The sequence below is a fragment of the Anolis sagrei genome, chromosome 5 (assembly GCF_037176765.1).
Source record: "Anolis sagrei isolate rAnoSag1 chromosome 5, rAnoSag1.mat, whole genome shotgun sequence".
Classification (NCBI taxonomy): domain Eukaryota; kingdom Metazoa; phylum Chordata; class Lepidosauria; order Squamata; family Dactyloidae; genus Anolis; species Anolis sagrei.
Window position 1 is genome coordinate 160630283 of NC_090025.1, and position 23428 is coordinate 160653710.

At 39.1% G+C, this 23428-nt stretch overlaps 1 protein-coding gene across 1 annotated transcript in view; it reads right to left on the reverse strand.

Moving 5' to 3' along the window:
* LOC132776008 (cytochrome P450 2D14-like) overlaps positions 1-21846 on the reverse strand; it is a 37408-nt gene extending 15562 nt beyond the window's left edge. Inside the window, exons 1-6 of the mRNA XM_067469161.1 lie at positions 21300-21846; positions 18784-18955; positions 17264-17416; positions 16722-16882; positions 14176-14349; positions 518-659 (exon numbers count right to left, since the gene is read on the reverse strand). Coding sequence (XP_067325262.1) covers positions 518-659; positions 14176-14349; positions 16722-16882; positions 17264-17416; positions 18784-18955; positions 21300-21536 — 1039 coding nt within the window. The 5' untranslated portion in view covers positions 21537-21846. The remainder of the gene's footprint in view (positions 1-517; positions 660-14175; positions 14350-16721; positions 16883-17263; positions 17417-18783; positions 18956-21299) is intronic.
* Between the last annotated feature and the right edge of the window lie 1582 nt (positions 21847-23428).

Below are 23428 nucleotides of genomic sequence, written 5' to 3' on the forward strand. Positions count from 1 at the left end.
CAAATATCACGTTCTATTTCCCCCAAACTCCATCTGTGTACATATTTGGGCATATGGAGTATTCGTGCCAAGTTTGGTCCAGATCCATCATTGTTTGAGTCCACAGTGCTCTCTGGATGTAGGTGAACTACAACTCTCAAACTCAAGGTCAATGCCCATCAAACCCTTCTAGTGTTTTCTGTTGCTCATGGGAGTCCTGTGTGCCACGTTTGGTCCAATTCCATCATTGGTGGAGTTCAGAATGCTATTTGATTGTAGATGAACTATAAATTCCAATAACTACAACTCCCAAATGACAAAATCAATTTTTTTTGAGTGAAGGACATCCATTGGGTTGTTAGGCGTATTCTGTCCAAATTCGGTGTCAATTCGCCCACTGTTTTTTGAATTCTGTTAATCCCACAAACGAACATTACACACACACACACACATATTTCTTGGAAGAAGAATATTTTATATGGCTGATCTATCTATATGTCAGGTAGGATGCCCATTTCCCTTGAGAATGGTTACTTACTCTGAACTTCAGGATGAAGGACCATGAAAAGAAGCCCCCAGGTGAGGGTGGAAGATGAGGTTTCAGTGCCTGCTGCAAATATGTCAAGAAGAAGGTGATTGAGGTTTTGTTCATTGAAACTGGTCTCTGTATTCCCTTCAGCCTGAAAGACATTAAAGAAATCTATCTATTAGGCCTGGGCGGTTTCGTTTCGTTAATTCGTAATTCGTTAATAATTCGTTAATTTTTCCAATTACAAAACGATAACGAACCATTCTGGAGCAATCATTAAAAAAAACGAATTTTTAAACACGTTTTGTAAATGCTTCGTATTTCGTTATTGTATTCGTTTCGTTATTGTTCCGAGGTCGTTTCGTTATTATTTCCGCATGTCTGGGCCAGTTTTATGGTTTAATTAGTGAAAAAAAATTATAATATCACACCAACAGTCAAGAACAGAGGGAGAGGGAAGCTTCAGAAGTTTTTGGAGGTTTTTTAGCGTATTTCGCGGTCGCGTCCGCCATTAACGAATCGATTCGTTATTGTTTCGGAAATCGATTCGTTAATTTTTTACCATTTACGAAATTTCGTAAATATCGAACTTTTTAAAAGGAAAATTTTGTAATTATTTTAAATATCGAAACAAAAAAACCCCCCAAATACAAATCGATTTTAGAAACAAATTTTTACGTTGTTACCCAGGCCTACTATCTATCTATCTATGTATATAATAAAAGTCAAAACTTGTATGCGGAGGACAAAAGTGTGGCGGGAGGAGTATGTGCCAGCGTTCTGATTGGCTACCGCTGTGGTGCTATTTGCATATGGTCTCTGATTGGCCAGCTTCAATAGGAGCCCCTGGTGGAGAAAAGAGTTCATGGCAGAAACGGGGACATGAGAAGGAAATTTGCATATCCTCATCCTGGTGCGGCTTGGAGGAGGATGCACAATGGACGATGGGACTTGCAATACCTGCACTCCCTTCCTAAAACCATTATAACTGCCAACAATGATGGATCAGGACCACAATTTACACAGAGAGCCCGCATAACCCACTCTACATCCTGGTGCGGTTTGGAAGAATTTGACAATGGATGATGGGACTTGCTGTCACTTCACTCACTTCCTGAGACCACTGAGACCCTTGCCAATGACTGATCAAGACCAAACTTGGCACACAGAGTCCCCATGACCCACTCTACATCCTGGTGTACTTTTGAGGAGGACAGACCATGGATGATAGGACTTCAAGTACCTCCACTTTCTTCCCAAGACTGCTGCAACCCTCATCCAATGTCCGAACAAAACCAAACTTGGCACACAGAGCCCCCATGACCCACTCTACATCCTACTGCGGTTTGGAGTAGGGCATACCATGGATGATGGGACTTGAAGTATCTCTACTCGCTTTTCGAGACTGCTGCGACCCTCAACAATGACTGAACAACACCAAACTTGGCACATAGACCCACTTTACGCCATGGTGTGGTTTGACTGTGGATCGAGCATGGATTATGGGACTTGCAGTATCTTCGCTCAATTCCTGAGACCACTGCAATGGATGATGGGACTTGCAGTACCTTCACTCACTTCCTGAAACCACAGTGACATTCATCCAAATACCAATAAAGACCAAACTTGGCACAGAGAGCCCCCATAGCCAACTCAACATTCTGGTGATGTTTGAGGGAGACTATGGATGATGGGACTTGCAGTACCTTAACTCACTTTCTGAGACTGCTGTGACCCTCATCCAATGACTGATCAAGACCAAACTTAGCACACAGAGCCCCCATGACCCACTCTCCATCCTGGTGCAGTTTGGAGGAGGATAGACTACAGATGATGGGACTCGCAGTTCCTTCACTAACTTCCTGAGACCACTGCAAGCCATATAAATAACTGATAAAGACCAACCTTTTTTTTAAAATGGTTTTTATTAAAGGTTTTCATCATATTACAAAAAAGTGCAGAAAAAAGAAAACTGGATATAGGGTGTGGATGGGACTGGTGAGGGTAGAAATGACGGGGGGTGGGGCAAAAGAAAAGGGAGGAGGGGGGATAGCATCAGGGAAGGGAAGGAAGGGGGAGAGAGAGAGGAAGAGGAAAGGAAAAAAGGGGGGGATAAAGAAAGAAAAGTAAAATAAAGAAAAGAAACTAAGTAAAGAGGGTTGGAGACAGATGGTCAATGTCTCTCTCGTTGACTTCCTTCATATCTTCCAAGTGGGGGTTCCTTTTCCTTCTCTCGTCCTTGTCTTCTTTGTCATTCTCTCTTCTGCTTATTGATTTGTGCTGTCATTCATATGGTCGGTATAATTTATCACTTTTGTCCAATCAGTTTCTTTTATTGGGGTTCCTTTGCTTTTTGTGATCAAGTACGTTAGCCTATCCATGTTTTTGATGTCTAAGACTTTCTCGATCCAATCCTTTATTTCAGGGGTTTCTTCTTTCTTCCATAATTTCACGTAGCAAATTCTTGCCGCCGTGGTCATTAAGAAGAGCAGTTTGTCTGAGTTTCTTTCCATTTTTAAGTCTAGTATTCCTAGCAGGAATATTTCTGGTTTAAATTGTAATTTCACATGTAATATTTCCTGTATTATTTTATGGATTTTTTTCCAATATTGTCTTGCTTTTGGGCACACCCACCACATATGGTAGTAGGAGCCCTCCACTCTCCCACACTTCCAACATTTAGGGTTTACATTTTTATACGACTTATTTAATTTTTGGGGGGTCAAATACCATCTGTGGGCTACCTTTAACCAATTTTCTTTTAAATCTATTGCGTAAGTGTATCTAATTTTTATTCTCCAAATCTTTTCCCAATCTTCTTTTTTAATTGACCTGCCGAGATTTTCGTTCCATCTTTTCATATATTTTTTCTCTCCATCCTTTTCTGAGTTCCATTCCAGTAGTTTCTTATACAGCTTTGTTATTATCTTTCTATTTGAATTTAATATCTTGTCCCAAAAAGTGTCTTGTTCTTGAAACCCGTGTATATAATCCTTCTTATAACATTCAGTTATTTGTATGTATTGGAACCACGATATATTTTTATTTATCCAATTCATTTCTTGTTGTGTCTTCATTACTCTTTCCCCAGCCTCTTTTTTTAGTAGATCTTTGTAATTCGGCCAATTATTCCATCCCATCTCTCGTCTTTGAGTAGCCTCTAGAGGAGAGAGCCATAATGGAGTTTTTTCACATATTTTAGCTCTGTATTTCTGCCAGATTTTTATAATTGTAGATCTAATCAGATGATTGCCGAATTTTCTTTCTTTCTTGGGATCTCCATACCATAGGTAATGGTGCCAGCCTGTTCTTAGTTCAATTCCTTCTAATGTGAGTAGTTTTTTCTTCTTTAATTCCACCCAATCCTTGACCCACATCAGTGCGCTAGCTTCGAAGTAAGATCTTAAATCCAGCACTGCAAAACCGCTTCTCTTTGTATCTTCAGCCATATTTTTGAAGTTGATTCTTGCTTTTTTTCCTTGCCAAATGAATTTCATTATCTCCTTATTCCATTCTTTTAGTAGGCTTTGGTTCCTAATTATTGGTAAATTTTGAAAGAGGAAAATAATTTTAGGTAATATTTTCATCTTAATACAGGCAATTCTCCCTAGTAGAGATAGATTTAGATTTTTCCAGCTCTCTATTTCTTTTTTCATTTTCTTCCACCCTTCTATATAGTTGTTCTGTAGTAGTTGTATGTTCTTAGCCGTCATTATTATGCCTAAGTATTTCAGTTTGGTTACAATCTGGATGTTCCAATTCTTTCCTAGTCTCTCCTTTTCTTTCTGTGTAATATTCTTCGTTAGAGCTTTTGTTTTATCCAGATTTAATTTAAAGCCCGCCTTATTGTTTGTATCCATTTCCCCAGATTTCTTTCAGGTTCTTCTATTACACAAATAATATCATCGGCATACGCCCTTACTTTAAATTCCAGGCCTTGAATTTTTGCGCCCTCCAGTTCTTTATCTTCTCTAATTTTATCAAGTAAGGTCTCTATGGTCAGAATAAATATCAGGGGGGATAGGGGGCAGCCTTGTCTCGTCCCTTTCTCTATTTCGATTTTCTCCGTTTCTTGTCCATTAACACGGATTTTGGCCTCTTGTTTCTCATAAATTGCATTTATCATGTTTTGAAAGTGGTATCCAATATCCATTTCCCTCATAAGCGCTTTGAAAAATTCCCAATTTACCCTATCGAATGCTTTCTCCGCATCAAGTGCTAATAACATTACTTTTCTTTGGCTATTGATATCATAGTATTCGATCAGGTCTATTATTGTTCTGACATTATCCTTCTGCTGTCTATTTGGTAGAAAACCAGATTGTTCTTCCTTGATACTTTTTGAGAGTAGTTTTTTTAGTCTCTCTGCAATTATAGAGCTGAATATTTTATAATCCAGATTTAGGAGTGATATAGGCCTATAATTTTTCAAATTTTCGGGGTCAGAGTTTTCTTTATGTATCACCGTTATATTTGCTTGTCTCCATGAATTCGGTATGGTTTTGGTTTCTCTAATCGTGTTCATAATTTTTTTAAAATATGGTATTAATTCTTCTTGGAAGGTCTTGTAATAGATTGCGGAGAAGCCATCTGGGCCTGGGGCCTTATCTATTTTCAGATTTTTAATTGCTCCTTTTATTTCTATATCTGAGAACTCTTTATTCAGCTCTTCTCTTTCCTCTTCTGAAATTCTTCCAATTTTTCTGTTTCCTAAATATTTTGAAATTTTTTCATTGTTTATCTCATCTTTCTTATATAGATTTTTATAATATTTCATAAATTGCCTTTTTATTTCCTCTTCTTTTGTATATATTTTGTCTTTGTCTTTCAGTTTTGTCACAAATGTTGCTTCCCTTTTCCATCTTAACTTCTTAGCTAGCCATTTCCCTGGCTTGTTTGCATTCATAAAATGATTTTGCTTTAAATACTTCAACTCCTTTGCTCTCTCCTCTAATTCTAAGAGCTCTCTTTGTTTATGTAATATTTTTAGTTTGTCCATGCTTCCATTGGTTCGGGGGTCTTTTTTTAGGTTTTCCTCTTCTTGTTTAATTTCTTCCATTCTTATTTTATTCTTTCTTGCTTTTTGTTGAATAAAATTACCTCGCATTATAACTTTGCTGGTCTCCCAAACTGTGTACAGATGTGTTTCTTCCTTATCATTTATTTCGAAGAACTCCTTTAACTTTTTTCTATTATTTTCTATATCCTCTTCTTTTTTTCAGTAAGTTATCATCTAATCTCCAACTTCTAGTCGTTTCCGATAGTTGCATTTTCATCACTAGTAGGCAGTGGTCCGAGTCTATTCTTGGTAATATATTTATTTCTTTGACATTCAGTGTTAGGGAATTTGTTATCCATATCATGTCTATTCTTGACCAACTTCTATAACGGTCCGAATAGAAGGTGTAGTCTATTTCCTTTTCATGTTTTAATCTCCAAATATCTTGTAATTTGTATTCATTTATCCAATTTAGAATTGACTTTGGTAAATTTCCGCTGTTTGATATTCTTTTTCCCTTCTGTTTTAATTTTTTGCTTCTGTCTAATTTATTATTTATTACACCGTTGAAATCCCCTAGAATTACTAGTTGATCAAATGATTGGGAATCTATTTGTCTTTTTATTTTTTCTGAAAATATTGTTTTAGAGTCATTTGGAGCGTAAATATTACATATTGATATTTTTTTCTTCCCTTGGGTTGTGATGGTGACCCCTACAAATCTTCCCTCCTCATCCTTAAATGCTAGGGTTGCCGGAATGTTTGTGTCTATGTATGTTGCAACCCCTCTTTTTTTTTCACTTGCTGAGGCATAGAAGACTCTTCCCAATTTTTTATTGTTAAGATGAGCTACATGCTTTTGTGTTATGTGTGTTTCTTGTAGAGCAATAACGTGATACTTTTGTTTTATTAATCTATTGAATATTTTATTTCTTTTATTCAGTGAATTAATCCCATTAATATTCTGAGAGTAGAATTTTAGTTCTCCATACATTCTTCTTTTTGCGTCTCTTCCTCCTGCTCGTCTTCCTCCTCCTCCGATTCTCTATATCTCTCGTCCTTTTCCTCCGGTCTCCCTTCTTCTTCTCCGTTTGCTTCCTCCGTCTTTCTTGATCTTTCATCTTTTATAATTTCATTCGATGGTATTCTTATTGTCCACTCTAGTTGTTCTTTCTGCCTATCTTGTCCGTCTTGTCTCTCAGGGGAGTATCTTCCTAGCTTATTCTTCCTTTCCCTCTCTCTTTCATGTTTGTCTCTTCTTTTTCCTGCCTCTCTTTTTATTTTATAATAAAAATCCTTTGCACATTCTTCATTTAATATCCAGTAGCGTTGCTCTCTGTAGGTTACCATAAGGCCATCTCCTTTCTCCCAGCGGAATCTTATGTCTTGCTTCTTTAGCTCTTCAGTAAGGAAATTATATTTCCTTATTTTATTCAGTGTTGCTTTCGGGTATTCTCTCAGTATCGCCACTTTCTTTCCTTTATAGAACACATTCTTGTTGCTATTTATTTTTAGTACTTCGTCTCGAACCGTTTTTTTCGTGAAGTTCACAATCACGTCTCTTGCTGTTTTATTTTTTTTTTGCGTATATAGTATTTACCCGATATATTCTGTCCGTATGGTTTATTACTTCTTGGTCTGTCCAGTTCAGCATTTCTGATAAGATTTCCGTTACTTTCTCTTGTATATTCTCTTTGGCCTCTTCTGCTATATTTCTTAATCTAAGCTGATATTCCAGAGTCCTCGCTTCTATTGCTTCTTGTCTTTCTTCTATCCGATGACTTTTTAAGTCAAAGGTTTTCATTTTCACTGATATTTCCTCTTGTTCTTTCTTTAGCTCCTGCTTTTCCTTCTTAAGATCCTTTAATTCTCTTTGTATAGAGGCTATGCTTCCTTTCATCACTCCCAATTCTTCCTTCAGGCTAGCCATCTGTTCTTGTGCTATGCTTTGATAGGCATCCTGTTTTTCCTGCATTTTATCTTGTTTGTCTTGCATCGTTTGTATTTCTGCCAATATTTTTTTCATCATCTCTTTTATGTTCATCTCTTTTGGAGGTGCATCCTCAGTCAGGGAATTTTTCCTAGCTGTTCCTTTCATTTCCTTCGGATTTTCTCCTTTGCTCTTTGGTGTGGTCATCTCACCTTTCGTTGCTATTCTTATATTTTCCTTATCTTTTGCTTGTCTTTTCTTTATATTTAACTGTCTTTTTCTTGTAGGGCTCTGGGAAAGCAACTGAGAGGATATGGGTGGGTAGTTGGGGGGGGGGGGGGGTAGGGGAGGTAGGACCAGTTCAGATTTTCAAATTACTGCTATCTGCAATTCCAATTGTTCTCTTCTTCCTCTCTTCCCCCTCTGTCTCTCTATCTCTCTCTGTCTCTAGATTTTGTATATATATCCGTGGTATATAGATATATATATTCCAGTTCAGGGGGGGGGGGGGTTAGTTATTTATTATTTTCTTACCCTTTTTCCTCTGCTCCTTTCTTTCTACCTCTATTTTCTCCTCCGTTTGTCGTTTACCTTCTTATTCTAATTCCCTTCTCCGTCGTTGCTCTCCTTTTCTCTCCTTTTCTCCGTTAGAGTACCCACCGTTGCACCAATTCAGTTCTTGTTTCACCCTCCGTCTTCTTCTCCCTTAGGTTTCGTCTTCTCTCACGTTGTTTCCAAACTTCCTGCAGGTTTTTTGCTTTATTTTTGCTTTATTTCCCCTTATTTTCCCTTCTTCCGTTCAACTTCCGCCACACCTCGGCCACTTCTCGTTTTATCTCGCGTTATCTCCTCTTTTCTCGGCGTCTCGCCGTTTCAGCCTTTCTCTCGCGAGCTTTCTCCCGGGATTTCTTTCTTACGTGGTGATGTGGCGCGTCGCGTGATGACGTGGCACGTCGCGTCTTCTCTCCGCCTCTTGGTGCGCAGCCCGCGTGGTCTGCCTTTGCTTATCTTCCTTGGCCTTATCAGTCCTTGTTCGATGTGGCGTCTTCAAGGTCAGTTTCGTGTTGTTGTCTTAACCCTTGCTTGTCCTTCTTGTCCTTAGCTATGGAGGTAATTATGGGTTCTCCCCTCCGATTACTTTAATTCTTTCCTCCTTTCTCTCTTCTTTTCTCCTGTATTTTAGCGTCCCTGCTTATGTCCGTCACTTTAGTTTCTTTCTTTTATCTCTTTCTTATTCTTTCTTATCCTTGCTCTCCTCCATCTGCCACTTTCCACCACCTTCTTACCTTCTTTCCCCTCTCCTTTCTTCTTCAAACTCTCCTTCTCCTTCTCCTGTACTATCAGTAATCAGTAATCAATCCCTTGATATATTCTCTTGTATTCTCTTAAAGTTGTGTTGGTATTAGTAAACACCTTAGTATATTCAATACTTCTCTCTTCTTGCTGTCTTCTCTCTCTCTTTCTTTTCCCCTGAGGTTTTACCTCCTTCTCTCCGCTTTTATTTTTGGTTCTTACCTTCTGTCCAACTGTCGTTCTTTATTCTATTCTGGAAGAGACTTCTTCGCCCACTTTCGGATAGGTTCTTACAGCTTCAATCGCTGTTTTCTTTCATTCTTTCTTTCCTGTCCTTCTTCTTCAGTGTGGATGTGCACGCTCGAGGATGTACAGGGACGCGATGCCCTGTGCACTACTGTAGCGGCCCACCTTACCTCGGGGATCTAGTTGCCGGACCCTTTCGGAAGCCCTCCCTTGAGGGGAGAGCCCCCTTTAGGGCCGTTGGCCGATCCCCTTGCAGTTACGCAGTTTTCCCCACTTCGTTCCGTGAGGAAAAGGGAGCTGTAGCTCTACCCGGCCGCTTACAGAGCTGGCTCTTCTCTTCCGAGACTAAAAGTCCTTCTCCTCGCCATTGCGGCACACCGGAAGTCTCGATAAAGACCAACCTTGATACATAATTCCTTTCTCTAATAACCCGGGCAGTGCCGGGTCCCTAAACTAGTAGATAATAAAAATGTAAATGGTGCAATACTGCATAATGCTCATACTGTATTTGCGAGATACAGCTATGTATTTATGAGTGTGGCAAAGCATACTTGAGAAAAGAAAAGGAGTCAAAAGAAATGAATGGGGAAATGAAGGGGCAGAAAAGAGAGAGAGAGAAAGAAAGAGGGAGAATGCTTTTAACATTGATTCCTATTGTAATATTAAATCAAAACTTGGCACAGACCATGCTCCATCAATTCAGTTAAAAGCTTCATGCACATAGATGTGAAACACACTCTTTAAATACATGTTGAAATGTGGGTTTTACCAGCACAAAGCTCTCTCCTGTCAGATTACTGAAAAAAAATTGGTCCCCCCCTTGGCGACTCCAGACTTGGCTATTGTTAAGTACTGTGAGTCCCCTTTGGAGAGATAAAATGGGGTAATAATAATAATAATAATAATAATGGCCCCAGTGGTTGGTGGGGACGCGAGACAGGGCCTTTTCTGTGGTGGCCCCCCGACTCTGGAACACCCTCCCAAAAGATCTTAGACAGGCCCCTACATTGGCAGTCTTTAGAAAGAACTTGAAGACCTGGCTGTTCCGATGTGCCTTTACAGAATAGGAATCTCCAATAACAAGTCCCAGAAGCACTTTATTAGAACTAAGATTGCTGCACACCGCACATTGCACTTACCCTATAATCCTTACATATCACCTGTCACATCAGCACTGTACCCATTACTCTGGCCTGGCCCAGTTTTATAGTGTCTTGTTGTATTGTTTATTGCTTGTTGTTTAATATTGCTTTAATTGTTTTTAATTTGCTTTAGGTGTTGTATTGTTACGTTGTGTTTTGAGGCCTTGGCCTTTGTAAGCCGCATCAAGTCCTTCGGAAGATGCTAGCGGGGTACAAATAAAGATAATAATAATAATAATAATAATAATAATAATAATAATAATATTTGGCACACTGGTGGCTCCTCGGCTGTGGAACGCCCTTCCCACGGACATTAGGCTAGCACCATCCCTAATGGTATTCCGCAAAAAAGTGAAGACCTGGCTGTTTGTGCAGGCGTTCGAATAACTAGTGCAATGATTGGTAATGAACATAGGAATGGAACAATGGATGACGAATCTGGATTATGTTTTTGGTGATGAGACATTAGTGATTGGTTATTGTAGTAATTGTTTATTGATTGGGTAATGTGGTAAGTTGTTAACTGTTGTTACATTGTTGCATGGAATTATTGCTGTTTTTATTAGTTGTGAACCGCTGTGAGTCGCCTACGGGCTGAGAACAGTGGTATATAAGTAAAGTAAATAAATAAATAAATAAATTTTGGGGAGATAAAGTGGGGTATAAATAATAATAATAGTAATAATAATAATAATAATAATAAAACTGTATTTATAACTCTTAAACTTATTAAAGGCTTTCATGGCTGGAATCTCTGGATTGTTAAAGTTTTTCAGGCTGTACGACGGAAAGAATGTTTCAGAAGCATTCTTTCTTTCATGGCCATACATCCTGAAAAACTTACAACAACCCAATTCTTGAACTGTTTGCTGACTCTACTACCTTGGTTGTTTGGACTTTGTTCTGAGGGCCAGTCCAGACGGTACCTCTATTCTAGGAGCTTCCACAGAAAACAGAAGGGTGGCCAGATGCCCTTCCCTGTAAATGCAGGAGTAATTGCTACAAAAGGCAAAAACCGCGAGATTTCCATGTGCGGGAATATCGCAGTTTTCTGCCAAATATGCGGATCTTCACATGTCTGTATGTTCCTGCAATCGGAAATCATGTGATTTTTTAAATCTGGGCTTTAGATGTTTGTTCCTGATTGGTTGGTTCCTAAAAAGAAGGTGACACTTGAGTAGAATGTGAAAACTTTGTTTATGTAGCAGATATTCCATGAAATGTCTTGAGTGCATAGTTTTTCTGGTAAGGGCAAGGAATGGAAGTGATTTGCATATCTGAATCTCCGCACATCTGCATATCTGCATCTTGAGAATTTTTTAAAAACTGCCAAAGTTTCCAGTAGGAGTCCCATAGGGGCCATCTTGGGAGACTCTAAATCTCTCAACAAAGCATCAAGTCTGAACAACAGAGGCAGAAATCCCAGACCAGCAGGTCTGTGTGTGGACCTCTTCTGAAGTCCTGGGATTTTTATTTTTTTTTTTTTTGCCCTGGTTTAGTGTTGTCTGGAAGCACCCTCAGTCTAGAATTATTTTGTTTCAGTCTGATTCTAGCCACGCAAAGAGATGGCAGACAAAACATCATTTCCCTTTCTTAAAAGGAAGTTTTCAAATGTAATTTCCTCACATTCTAAAACCTGTAATATTGTTTTGAAAAGGTAAGAAATGTCCAACAGGCAGTCTTTCTTTTAGAATTAAAATATATAAAAAGAGAATTACAATGTAATTAAGTATTTTAAAAATATTTCCTCGTGAGTAAAGTACAAACCTGTCGTTTCCACTCTCATTTAAGGGAAGATAGGTCTGGAAAGGAAGGAAGGAAGGAAGGAAGGAAGGAAGGAAGGAAGGAAGGAAGGAAGGACTTCAAAAAAACTAACAATTGTCACTCATTATAGTCGATAGGTCTCTTAGTTGAATAATGTACTATATACAGTGTTTGATAGACTTAATTGTTTTAAATAGTGTTAAATTAGTTTCAGTGTTTTTGCCTGTCCTTTTGCATTGTTAAATTGTCTCTGACTTTGCAAAGACTTTTGTTTTCACTTCCCATGGAAGATGGAAATCCAGTAAAAGCATAGAAAAAGGGCATGGAGAAAGAGTGGGAAGGAATTCTTTAAGGCAGTGGTTCTCAATCTGTAGGTCCCGAGATCTTTTGCCTTCAACTCCCACAAATCCTAACAGCTGGTAAACTCTCTGGGACTTTTGGGAGTTGTAGGCCAAAATACTTGAGGACCCATAGGTTGAGAACTACTGCTAAGGTGATCTTTTATGGTAAGAAGCAAAGTTAAACCCCCAGTGGCTTTTCACATGGTCACCAAATCATTTTGTGCAAACATGAGTAGATAGTGATATATGAAAGAATTTGGAGGTGCTCCCTTCGCTTTCTCAAGGGCAGAACATGGTAACATTCCTTAACACCCAACCACTATCCGGGGGCCCTTTTAACTACAGAAGCATAGCACTATGATTACACTTTAATTGTCAGAGCAATTCCTAGGGAATCCTGTGTTGTGTGGTTTGGCGAGGCTCTTAGACTTTCTGGGGGAGAACCCTCCCTAAACTGCCAACACCAAGATTCCATAGGATATCACGGTAGGAATGAAAGTGGAATGTACAGTAGAGTTTTGCTTATTCAACATAAACTGGCTGGCAGAACGTCGGATAAACGAAAGTGTTGGATAATATGGAGTCTCTTACTGTTATCCATCTGATACGGAGCTAGACACCTAGAATACTAACAACAGGGACTCAAAGGGTTAAGGCAATGCAATGCCTCAGGGCTAGAGTGCCCAGCAGGAAGTGCCGGGATGTAGAAGAGGAGCATGGAAATCACAGAGGGAAGGAGGGAGGACACTTCTGCTTCCGGTCCTGTCTCTTTCCCCCATTTCCTCCCTCCTCCTCCTCCTTGTCTGCTCTTTTTCGCTTATTGGGAATGGAGAGAAAGTTGAGGAATGCTCTTTAATTGAAGGGGAAATTAGGGCGAAAAGGAGGGGCAACGGATAGGAGGAATGTCAGATAAGATGGATTGTCTGATAAGCGAGACCCTACTGTACTATCATAACGTAATGTGAAAAGGCCCAAGGGTGAATAGCTCACTAAACTCACCGATCTCCCATAAGTGTGAGTCACAGAAGTTAACGGGGGGGGGGGGGGGGGTTGCTTCCAGTAAAAAAATATATATGAAATTATGGCTATTTAAGCAAGCCTTTGCAATCTAGTGCAATAGACAAACACAGAATTTTGTGAAATTGAATATGGGAATGGCTCAGACAATGATTTTGGACAATGAGGCTATCAGTGAAGGTACTTGTTTTATATATTGGTTTTATATGTTTTTTAAAGATCTTATTATATATACTTTTAAATTCTGTTTTAAATATGGTTTTAAGTATATATTTTTAAGGCATCGAATGACTGCCTGATTGCAAGCCACCTTGAGTCACCTTTGGGTTCAGGAAAGGCAGGATAGAAATATCATAAACAAACAAATAAATAAATAACTGGTTCTTTGAAAGATCATCTATGAAGTCACAGAATTATGATTATTATGATTATTATATTTATATCCTGCTTTATCCCTCCCACAAGAGACTCAAAGCGGCTTAACATAAAAACATCAGCATACAATTTAAAATATACAAATATACATATATTAAAAGAGCACAATCCTCTCTCCTTCCCTTTATTAGATTAAAAAACTTCATTTTTGAGGGACAAATTAAGGAAATTAAATGGGAAACACACTGAAGCATGGACAAAAGCAGAACAGGATTCTTGCCAAAAGGATTGTTTAGCTCTATATGTTTCCGCAGATATATGGTACAGGTACAGGTTGACCCATATTTGTGAATCAGCAACCCATTCTATCAAATCAGTCTTCTTAATATGAGCACTAGGAACTATTTCCTCTTCTCACTGGCTCGTTCTGGTTATAATAGGGACTGTCCACTTTTTGACTGTGACTCCACTATTCAACTGAACAACTAAGTTTTTTATCAATAGTTTGCTGGATTTTTTATATAAATGACAGTCAATCTTTTCCATAAAAACTATCCTACCTTTTCGATCTCCTCCAAAAATGCATCAATCAAATCTCTTGGATTGTTGGGATCTCTTGTTTTCTTATGTTCATTCACAATATCTTTTATAATTGTACTGAAATCATCCCAGTCTTTCTTAATTTTTTGTAGAGGTCCAGGAAGATAGGAGAACCAGGATATATAAGTAAAAAACTGATATATCAATGAAAGGGGGAAAAACACACACATATAAGTATATTTTCTCAAATGGGAACATTTATCAGATAGTTTGCTTAAAAATACATTTCATTATGGGAGAAAGTTTTTAAATACTTACCTTTTCATACTCGGGCAGAGCATCCTTATCTAGATTTTATTCCCATTCCTCATCCTACTCCTCAGCATCACCATCACTTTGAAACTATTAATGATGATGATGACAATCTATATAATAATGCATTTGTGTAACTCTTTTGACAGCTAATCTGTTTTATCTCCAGTCTCATCCATTATCATAAGTCATTATAATCATCAATGTTGTTCTGGAGGACAGCATATCAGAGATTTCTAAGGATTGTAGTTAAATATTTCTTGAAGCTTTGTTTTTGCAAGAGGAACCTGGAAAGATGGAGGTGAATCTTGCTGTCTTCCCAATTGCAACATTTAATGCCAGTATCTACTCTGTTTGGAGATTGGGAATGGAGAGTTACCTAAGAAGAGCATCCTTATGGGAGTGCACAATGACTCCAGTCCAGGGGGTATCTGCAGAGGAACAACGCAGAGCTGACAAGAGAGCCAAATCAATCCTGATTCTGAGTGTAGATGATAAACAATTGATTCAGATAAGCAGCCTGGCTACTGCCTATGAGATTTGGGTGAGATTCAGGCCTGAAGCCAGGATTTCGATTCGGGGGGGGGGGGGGGGGGGGAGTTTGTTTCGGGGGGGGGGGGGGCTGAGTCCAAGTGAAACCTTTTGTATCGTTACCCCAATACCCCCATGCATATGGGATATATTGATTAGGGTGATCAGATCATGATATGAATAAACTTAACAGTTTAAATAATGCACCAGTATGGCCTTTTCGCGAACCACCATGAGAATTTCAGGGGGGGGGGCTGAAGCCCCCCAAGCCCCCCCCCCCCCAACCCGGCTACATGCCTGGTGAGATTGATAGAAGTCTGTGCTTCGGACTCAGCAGCTACAGTGGTTGCTCTTGCCAGGAAGATTTTACAGGAAGCGTTTGCAAAAGAATGAAAATATGAAGGAACATTTGCAAACCCTGCAGAGCCTATTTGTGTAGCTGGGGGAAAGAGGCTTCCACCTCACTAAGAACAAAAGTTTTATTGTTCTGTCCTTGATGGATGATTCTTTCAATGGTATTAATTCTACAACTGCGGATCTCCTAATCACCTCAAGAGAAACAAAGCATGAAAAACCTTCTCCAGCAGGAGGGGATAAATCACAGGCTCATATGTTCAGAATGGTAAAATTGAGAGATATGTGCAAAAGATTCAAATTGTAAAAGCCTGGGTAAAGCATGTGGACTTAAAGTGTAATTGTGTTAGAGATGCAGTAAAGAATTGTGAGATTGTGTTGGTTTACTGCAATGCAAATTTAAAGCGTTGAGTGTTCAGAAGCATTTAGTAGTATTAAGTGATCTGTGTATTTTTGAATGTACTGTATAAATGTAAAGGCTTATTTTTCTGTTGACATGAGGAGGGGTGTTGGAGAATGCAAGGAATCAGTGAGTGTGTGTGTCAACTGTAAAATAAGATTCATGAAGATGCTTGGTCGGGCAATACGAAGGGTAATAACTAAGCCTGGAACTTTTGGATACTGTTGCATTTTTGTTCAGGCTCGAGCTAGCGGGTGCAGAGAGAGAGATGAGAGAGAGAAGGAGAGAGAGAGAGACTGATTTGCTTCTTGGCTGCTGGAGGAATATTCTCTCATATGGACAAAGAAATACATTTTAAAACTCTCTAAAAGAACTTATCGTAAGTTGATGCAACTGTTTATATTGTGCATATGCTGTTCTGAATTAAGAAGAGTAAATGACTTGTTCTTTATTGTTCATCTGTGTGGCATATTTTCTTTCTCTGGCAAGGCAGCGTGTAGACTGATCAAACGTGAACTACACGTGGTTTGTTTTATATTATGCCACATACTGTAAAAAAAAAACTGATTAAAAGTACCCACTCAAAAGCACCCACCCTGTCTTGAAATGAGTGCCAGCGTTGATGCTTGTGTTTCCTCACTCCACAGGGGTTGGTGTACCCTGCCCTGTCTCCCGGGTTCTGATCTCAGATTATCTTCTTATCATATAATCCAGATCAAAGCAGATCAGATCCTGGGATATAGGGCAGTGTAGATCCAGCCAGTGATACTCTCAGCGGTGACAGTCATTACCTGTTTTGTGTCTAAGTCCTCAGAATCCCAAAATCTTTCCCAATGCATTATCTATGTCTTGACAGTGGTGAAACACTGATTCAGACAGACCACATTGGTGACCTGGGTGTCCTGCTTGTTCATCAGCCACATCTCAAGTAGCCACTACCCCTTTAAAAAATCAAACTCAGAAAGATACCAGAGGCAAGATACTGGTTATTCCCTTCAGGATCTCTTCAGTCGAATGCATAAGCGACAGGAGGTTTTTACTGTGATATTCAAAACGATCACCAAATGCTAATGTACAGATAATATTGCCAACTGCAGTGTAGATGAAGTCATGTGGGTCAAAAGGAAAACCTACATGAGATAGAAAAACAATGAATAAGAGTTATGCTATCACTGCCCAAGAGTTTTTGGTGGACTGATTCCACAGCAACAAAGTATTACTCAGGCATAACCCCAACAACAAATCCAAACAAACAAGCATTGACCTGAATTCCTTTATAACTTTCAGAGAGATTCGCTTTTTTGGGAAAAGAAGCTTTAAGAAATTCTCCATTTTGCCATTTTCCATAGTTTCCTTTGTTAGCAATATAATCAAACATATGTGACATCATTCCTCATAAGAATGGCTCAGAATCATAATTATCCTCCTCTATTACCAGCATAGGCATAAGAACTAAGTTTCTTTTTTAGATTCACCCAAATCTTCCTCTTGTCCACAATAATAAGTTGTACCTTCCTGAGATTTCAACTCGGCACACAAGTATCCAGCTTCTTCACACACTCTCTTTTCAAGTGTTTTCTTCCCCATTCCAAGTCTTTTCAGATTGGAGACACAGAATCGTCTTTGCTCCCTCCAGCCATTGTCACATGAGGTCACAAGGACTCCTAAAACGTATAAAATAATTCAGTGAATATTTTCTTGAAAATAATCTCTGTGTTTTGTTCTAATATCCCAAATCACAGGTTACGAATGACTCTTATTTTTTTGAGTCAATGAGAGTAGCAGTCATGTGTTGACCCTTGTCCGACACAGTTTGGCTGCTGTGTTGGTCTGGATAAGGGCGAACAGATTGAAACTTAATCCAGACAAGACAGAGGTACTCCTGGTCAGTCGAAAGGCTGAATAGGGGATAGAGTTACAGCCTGTGTTAGACGGGGTTACACTCCCCCTGAAGACACAGATTCACAGTCTGGGAGTGATCCTGGATTCACTGCTGAGCCTGGAACCCCAGGTCTTGGCAGTGGCCGGGAGAGCTTTTGCGCAATTAAAACTCATATGCCAGCTGCACCCTTTCCTTGGGAAGTCTGACTTGGCCACGGTGGTCCATGCTCTGCTTACATCCAGAATAGACTACTGCAACGCTCTCTATGTGGGCCTGCCTTTGAAAACTTCTCGGAAGCTTCAATTAGTCCAACGGTCAGCGGCCATGTTGTTAACTGGAGTGGCAGTTAAAGGAAGTGTACTACTCCTCTGTTGAGTCAGCTCCACTGGCTGCCAATTGGCTTCTGGGAACAATTCAAAGTGTTGGTTTTAACCTTTAAAGCCCTCAACGGTTCTGGCCCAGACTACTTGTCCAAACGTATCTCCTTCTATGAACCATCACGAAGTTTAAGATCATCAGGAGAGGCCCTGTTCTCGATCCCACCACTCTTGCAAATGCGGTTGGTGGGGATGAGAGACAGGGCCTTCTCGGCAGTGGCCCCCTGTCTGTGGAACTCCCGCCTGAAGGACAAGTTGGCCACCTCCCTCCTGTCTTTTAGAAGACAACTGAAGACCTGGCTCTGTGGCCAGGTGTTTGATTAGATGATAGTGGCAATAGGAAAGGAATTTGGGTTGCGACACTGGATTTCCCAGTTTGATTTTTGGTTTTACTGGCATTTTAATATTATCTGGTAAATGAATGTATTGGCTGATGTGTTTGATGTTTTAAGATAATTTTATTGTTTTACTATTTTATTGTATTCTTTGATGTATATGTTGTAAGCATCATTGATGCCTATGTGAGGCAGTTCTGAGTCCCCTTGTGGGGAGAAGGGCGGGATAGAAATGTACAAAATAAAAAAAATGTCATTCCCTGTGCTATAAGTCATATTGCTCTTGCTGAGGCAGTCATCAGGGACAGTTCCCCCCTTGCTACCACCTAGGTGCCTACCAATATTGTTATGCTAAGATCAATTTTTAGCTGTGGACTTGTCAATCATTTTGCTGTGTCATATATAGTTGATTCCATCACAACATAAGGAAGACTTGCCTTCACAATTCTTTCCACGGCCTATTATGCCCATCAAGGGTATTGATGATCGCTCAGTGAAGTTCTCAGCTTTTTGTCCCAGTGCCTCCTTTATTGTCTGGAACCCACTCAGTACTACAAATTTTTTCCATCCAATCCGGAATGATAAGATTGGTCCATATCTTTCCATCAGCTGTGACAAGAAAGAAGGAAACCCCGGTGGAATAAATTTTAAACACAAAAGAAAAACACAGAGAAGCCCAAACTATGTAACCAGAATATACTGTAAAACCCAAAAGATTGAATATATTTCAAGCTTAGAATTCTTTTTCAAAGATAGTTGCAATAGTAATTTAAAGAGGAAAGAGGGAAACTGACATTTTCAAGAATGTCATCTGCCTTTACTAAAGGTATCTTCCCTTGTTGAATCAAATATTTTCCTATCTATACCAGCGAAGTCATTGCAATTTATCTTTCCTTTTCATCTACAAAAAGAAGAAAGAAAGGGGGAAACAGTAGAGAAAGACAGAGGAACTCATTCTGGATGGCAACAACACCCAGAAACTCTGCAATGATATCAGTAACCTATAAATGATGTAATAATTAAAGCCTCATTAGGTAACACCCTCTCTTTCGGAGTCCACTTAGTTTAGATAGTCATATTTACTCTCTATGCCCTACATACATCTCAACAATTAAATGCAATTCAACAACATTTGGAAAGCTTGATTCCCATTTCTAATTCAGCTTATGTTGGGGTTTTTTTTATCACACGTGAATAGCTGAACTTTACACCACATTCTAAACATGCCACTTGGTGCCTATTTTGGACTATCATTTAGCCCAGATCCCAAGCTTTCAGTAAAAAAAAAAAGAGAGAGAGTAAGTCTTTAGCTTTCAAAGACATGGAAGAAATGGGGCCACTCTGCAGTCGGTTTTGTGTGTATGAGAATTTGAGGGCACATCCAAATATCCCCATTAACACGGGAGTTCTCACAATTAAAAGGGGGCTGTCCAGGTGATATCCCAGAGAAACACGAATTAATTTTCCACAAAGCAGGAAAACTCTGGTTTGTGATCAATTAATTTGTTAGTGGGTTTATTCCGTGCCTTCTTGGAAGGTGTGGAATAAACCCACTATTTCTGCTGTCTGGACTGCTCCCTCAAAAGTTCTGGGCTTTTGAGGGGACAGTCCAGACAGTAATCCCATGGTTTTCCGGGCCAAATTTTCCAAAAACCCCTTTTAAAAGTAAAAGAACTTACCCGGCCTCCTTTAGAGTGGTGCTGGAGTTCTCCTGGTGCATAGCAATGATGTGCCAAGATAGCGAGGGGGGAAGGAAATTCCTATGCACCAGGAGAGTGGGGAGCAGTATGAAAAGAGAATGACCGCATTCTGGATGAATAGACTCCATTAGGGATGCCACAGTCTAGAATAACTTGGAGGTATCTCATTCAAGGAGTGACCATAAGTCAATGTTGACTTGAAGACAGCTAACAACTACAACACTAGATATTTCTCTCAGGGCCCTTCCACACAGCCCTAGATCCCAGAATATCAAGGTAGAAAATCCCACATTATCTCAGTGTGGACACCCAGATAACCCAGTTCAAACCAGATATTGTGGGATTTTCTGCCTTGATATTCTGGGATATAGGGCTGTGAGGAAAGGTCCTCAGTCTCAAAGATACTAAAAGGTCACTTTGCATTCTGACTGGGACTACCATGGCTATTGAAAATAACAGTGAATGGTGAGGTTCAAATTGACATACATTTCCAGTATGGAAGAGCCCTTTGATTCATGGCCCTCTTTGCTCTCACTCATCTCACAACACTTGGATCATTCTGCAATAAATTATGCATCTGTGAAGATGCAATGAGCACATGGAGGAAGCTACAACAAATCTACTGTGTGATTCTGTGTGTATATATTTATATGGGTTGAATGCCTCTTCTTGTCTCTTCCAAAAGGCTATGATCCAATACGTATCTAGCATTGATGAAAAGCCTGACTTGTAAGCCAATACAGAACACGGGACTTCCATTTTTTTAAAAATTATTTTGTTTCTAAGTTATAGAGAAAGGCAAATACAGTTTAAGATGAGTTGTTTAGTGATGTACAGACATACCCTGTCACTTTTTTTAAAATTACATTTTAGCAAGCAATTTGTCATCTCCAGAAGTCTTTAACTGGTTGTGTTCCTTTATGAATTACTAAAGAATACACTTTTCCTATAACATCCTCATTACATTGCTGTGGTTATATAATTTTTATATAACCTTTTCTATATAATTTTTAAAGGTATGAACAGTCCAAGATCCTGGATCAGGTTAAAACCGCCATATTCCATAAAATGTAATGCCCTCGGTGCTAGTTCCAAATAATACAGGTTATATTTCATTTATGAGGTTGAAATCATAGAAGTGCAATTATTATTTTATTTTATAGACATGTTACATGAGCTTTTTTAAACACAGTAATTCCTTAAGTCATTCCATAGGATGCCTTGCTTGGAAAACTGGGTAAGCCAATACTTACACTTAGAACGCATTTGTGTGGATTTCTTCTGTCAAACTCCAGCAAGTTCCCAATGAACGGCAGAGGGGTAGGTCCTGGAGGATAGCGACTACATCTCTTCCTCCGCTTCATAGAATCCAACAGCAGGGCAAGAGCAAGCAGAGTGGCAGAAATGAACAACATTGTGAGGTTGTTCCAACGGACCTGGTTCCACAGCCAAGAGAACGAAGTTGGGATCACGACCACTGAAGTCCACATTTTTCCTTATCAATCGTTGTGGGGCAGATTGCACTTGTTCCAACTTTGACTGTTCATTATACACTTCCCTTTCTCTTATGCTTCAGATTCTTGCTGCAGTGGCCTTTTATTAATAGGGTGGCCTCAACAGAGGTGCTTTAACAATGCAACGGTGGAATGATTGCATGAGGCCCTCATGCAATTATGAAACTTCAACATGGTCTGTGTAGGCTAACTTTGCCAGTGCATAGGTCTCATTTATTGCTTATTCATCTGTGTGCATCACATGAGGAAGTTAGCAAAGTGCAATTGAAATTGCTGGTATTTTTGGGGGGGGGGGAGTGGGTGGAATAAATATGTCTGATAAAGGGGCTAATGTTATATCCCTTTAAGCAGATGTGAAATATTCTCATAATGTACTGCTTGTCCTCTTAGCTCTGTTTCCTTAAAAGGGTCACCTGTCATAATAGTTCAATCAAGTCGAAACATAATAGTTAATCTTATCTAATCCATCTCCAGCCTATTTCAGCAAAGATGGCACATATATACATATGTGAACAAAAGTATTTGCAGCATGATTGCGTTTTGGCAGGAGAACTTATGGAGATTTTTTTGTCCAAGATCTAAGAGACTTAAAATTTTAATCTCTGCAGTCCAAGCTTCTATAGAAATTGTGGCTAATTGATGCCCTAAGATTGCTCCAACGAATATAATGAAGGATTAGGATATTGGGGCAGAAAATATCTTTACATCACAAACATTCATCTTACATAATTTGCCAGTGAACAATTAATTAAGCAGATAAATAACATATATTTTCCAAGATGTATCCTGGGAGTCATATAGCCATTAAAAGATTAAGGGAAGTATTCAATGCCAGCACTAATTCATTCTCTATCAAACAAGCTAGGGCTCATTGACAGGTCACAAGGTTCTAGGCTCACACATTGGATATAACTCATCTTTCTCCTGGGCATCTATAGAAGGCAGAAGCTAATTAGTTTTGCTAATTAATTTATTCACTGCTATTTATTAATCATGCACATATACTGTATGTCTGCTTATGTTTTTGTATCTTTATTATGTGAATTTGTGCACAAGCAATAGACTGGTGTTGCAATTTTGCCAAAATAACTCCATAAGGAAGAAACCAAAGTAATGTGAAGAAAAGGGAGAAAACCAATGGGTTTTATGCACTGATCGTGCTACTATGAAATCCGAACCCACAAGCACTTCAAAATCATGAAGCCATCTATTTGCATCAGAAGCAGTGAGTACAGTGAGAACAGTTTACACTTCCGAAAAGGAACAGTATGCTATACAGAAGCCATTAGTCTCTATTGGACTATGGACTATTGTTTCTAAAGAAGATGCCCTGCATTACCTACACAGAGAAACTACTTTAATTCCTATTGTAACTGGATTCATTAGTAAACTGTCTGTATGCTGTATACATGAAGTTTTGTGAATAAATCACCTATGTTACTTTTAAAGAAGACTGTTTATTTTGTCTCTTGAGAGCATGATTTAAAGGCAAATATATTTTAAGGGAGAATAGATGTTTTTGGGCAACTAAAAGAACACTTCTGAAATTCTGCTGAATATATGTTTTTGTGGATTGGCATATCTTTGTCCCTGGCAGCTCAAAGACATACCTAGATCCATCAGTTTAACAGCTGAGAGACCTAGTTGCTTTGCATGAATTCTGGTGAATATCACTTTCAATTTGGCTGTGACTTCTAACAAGGTCATGCCTTTCCAGTGACACGTGACTTTCCAAAAAAGTTATGAATCCCATTTCCCAAACAGTTATGGAGATTCACATTTTCCAAAACATGATACATTTTTTACAGACACACTATTCCATTGTTTTGATACCTCTCGTTAAATAAAAAATGTTCTATTTTGCTTGA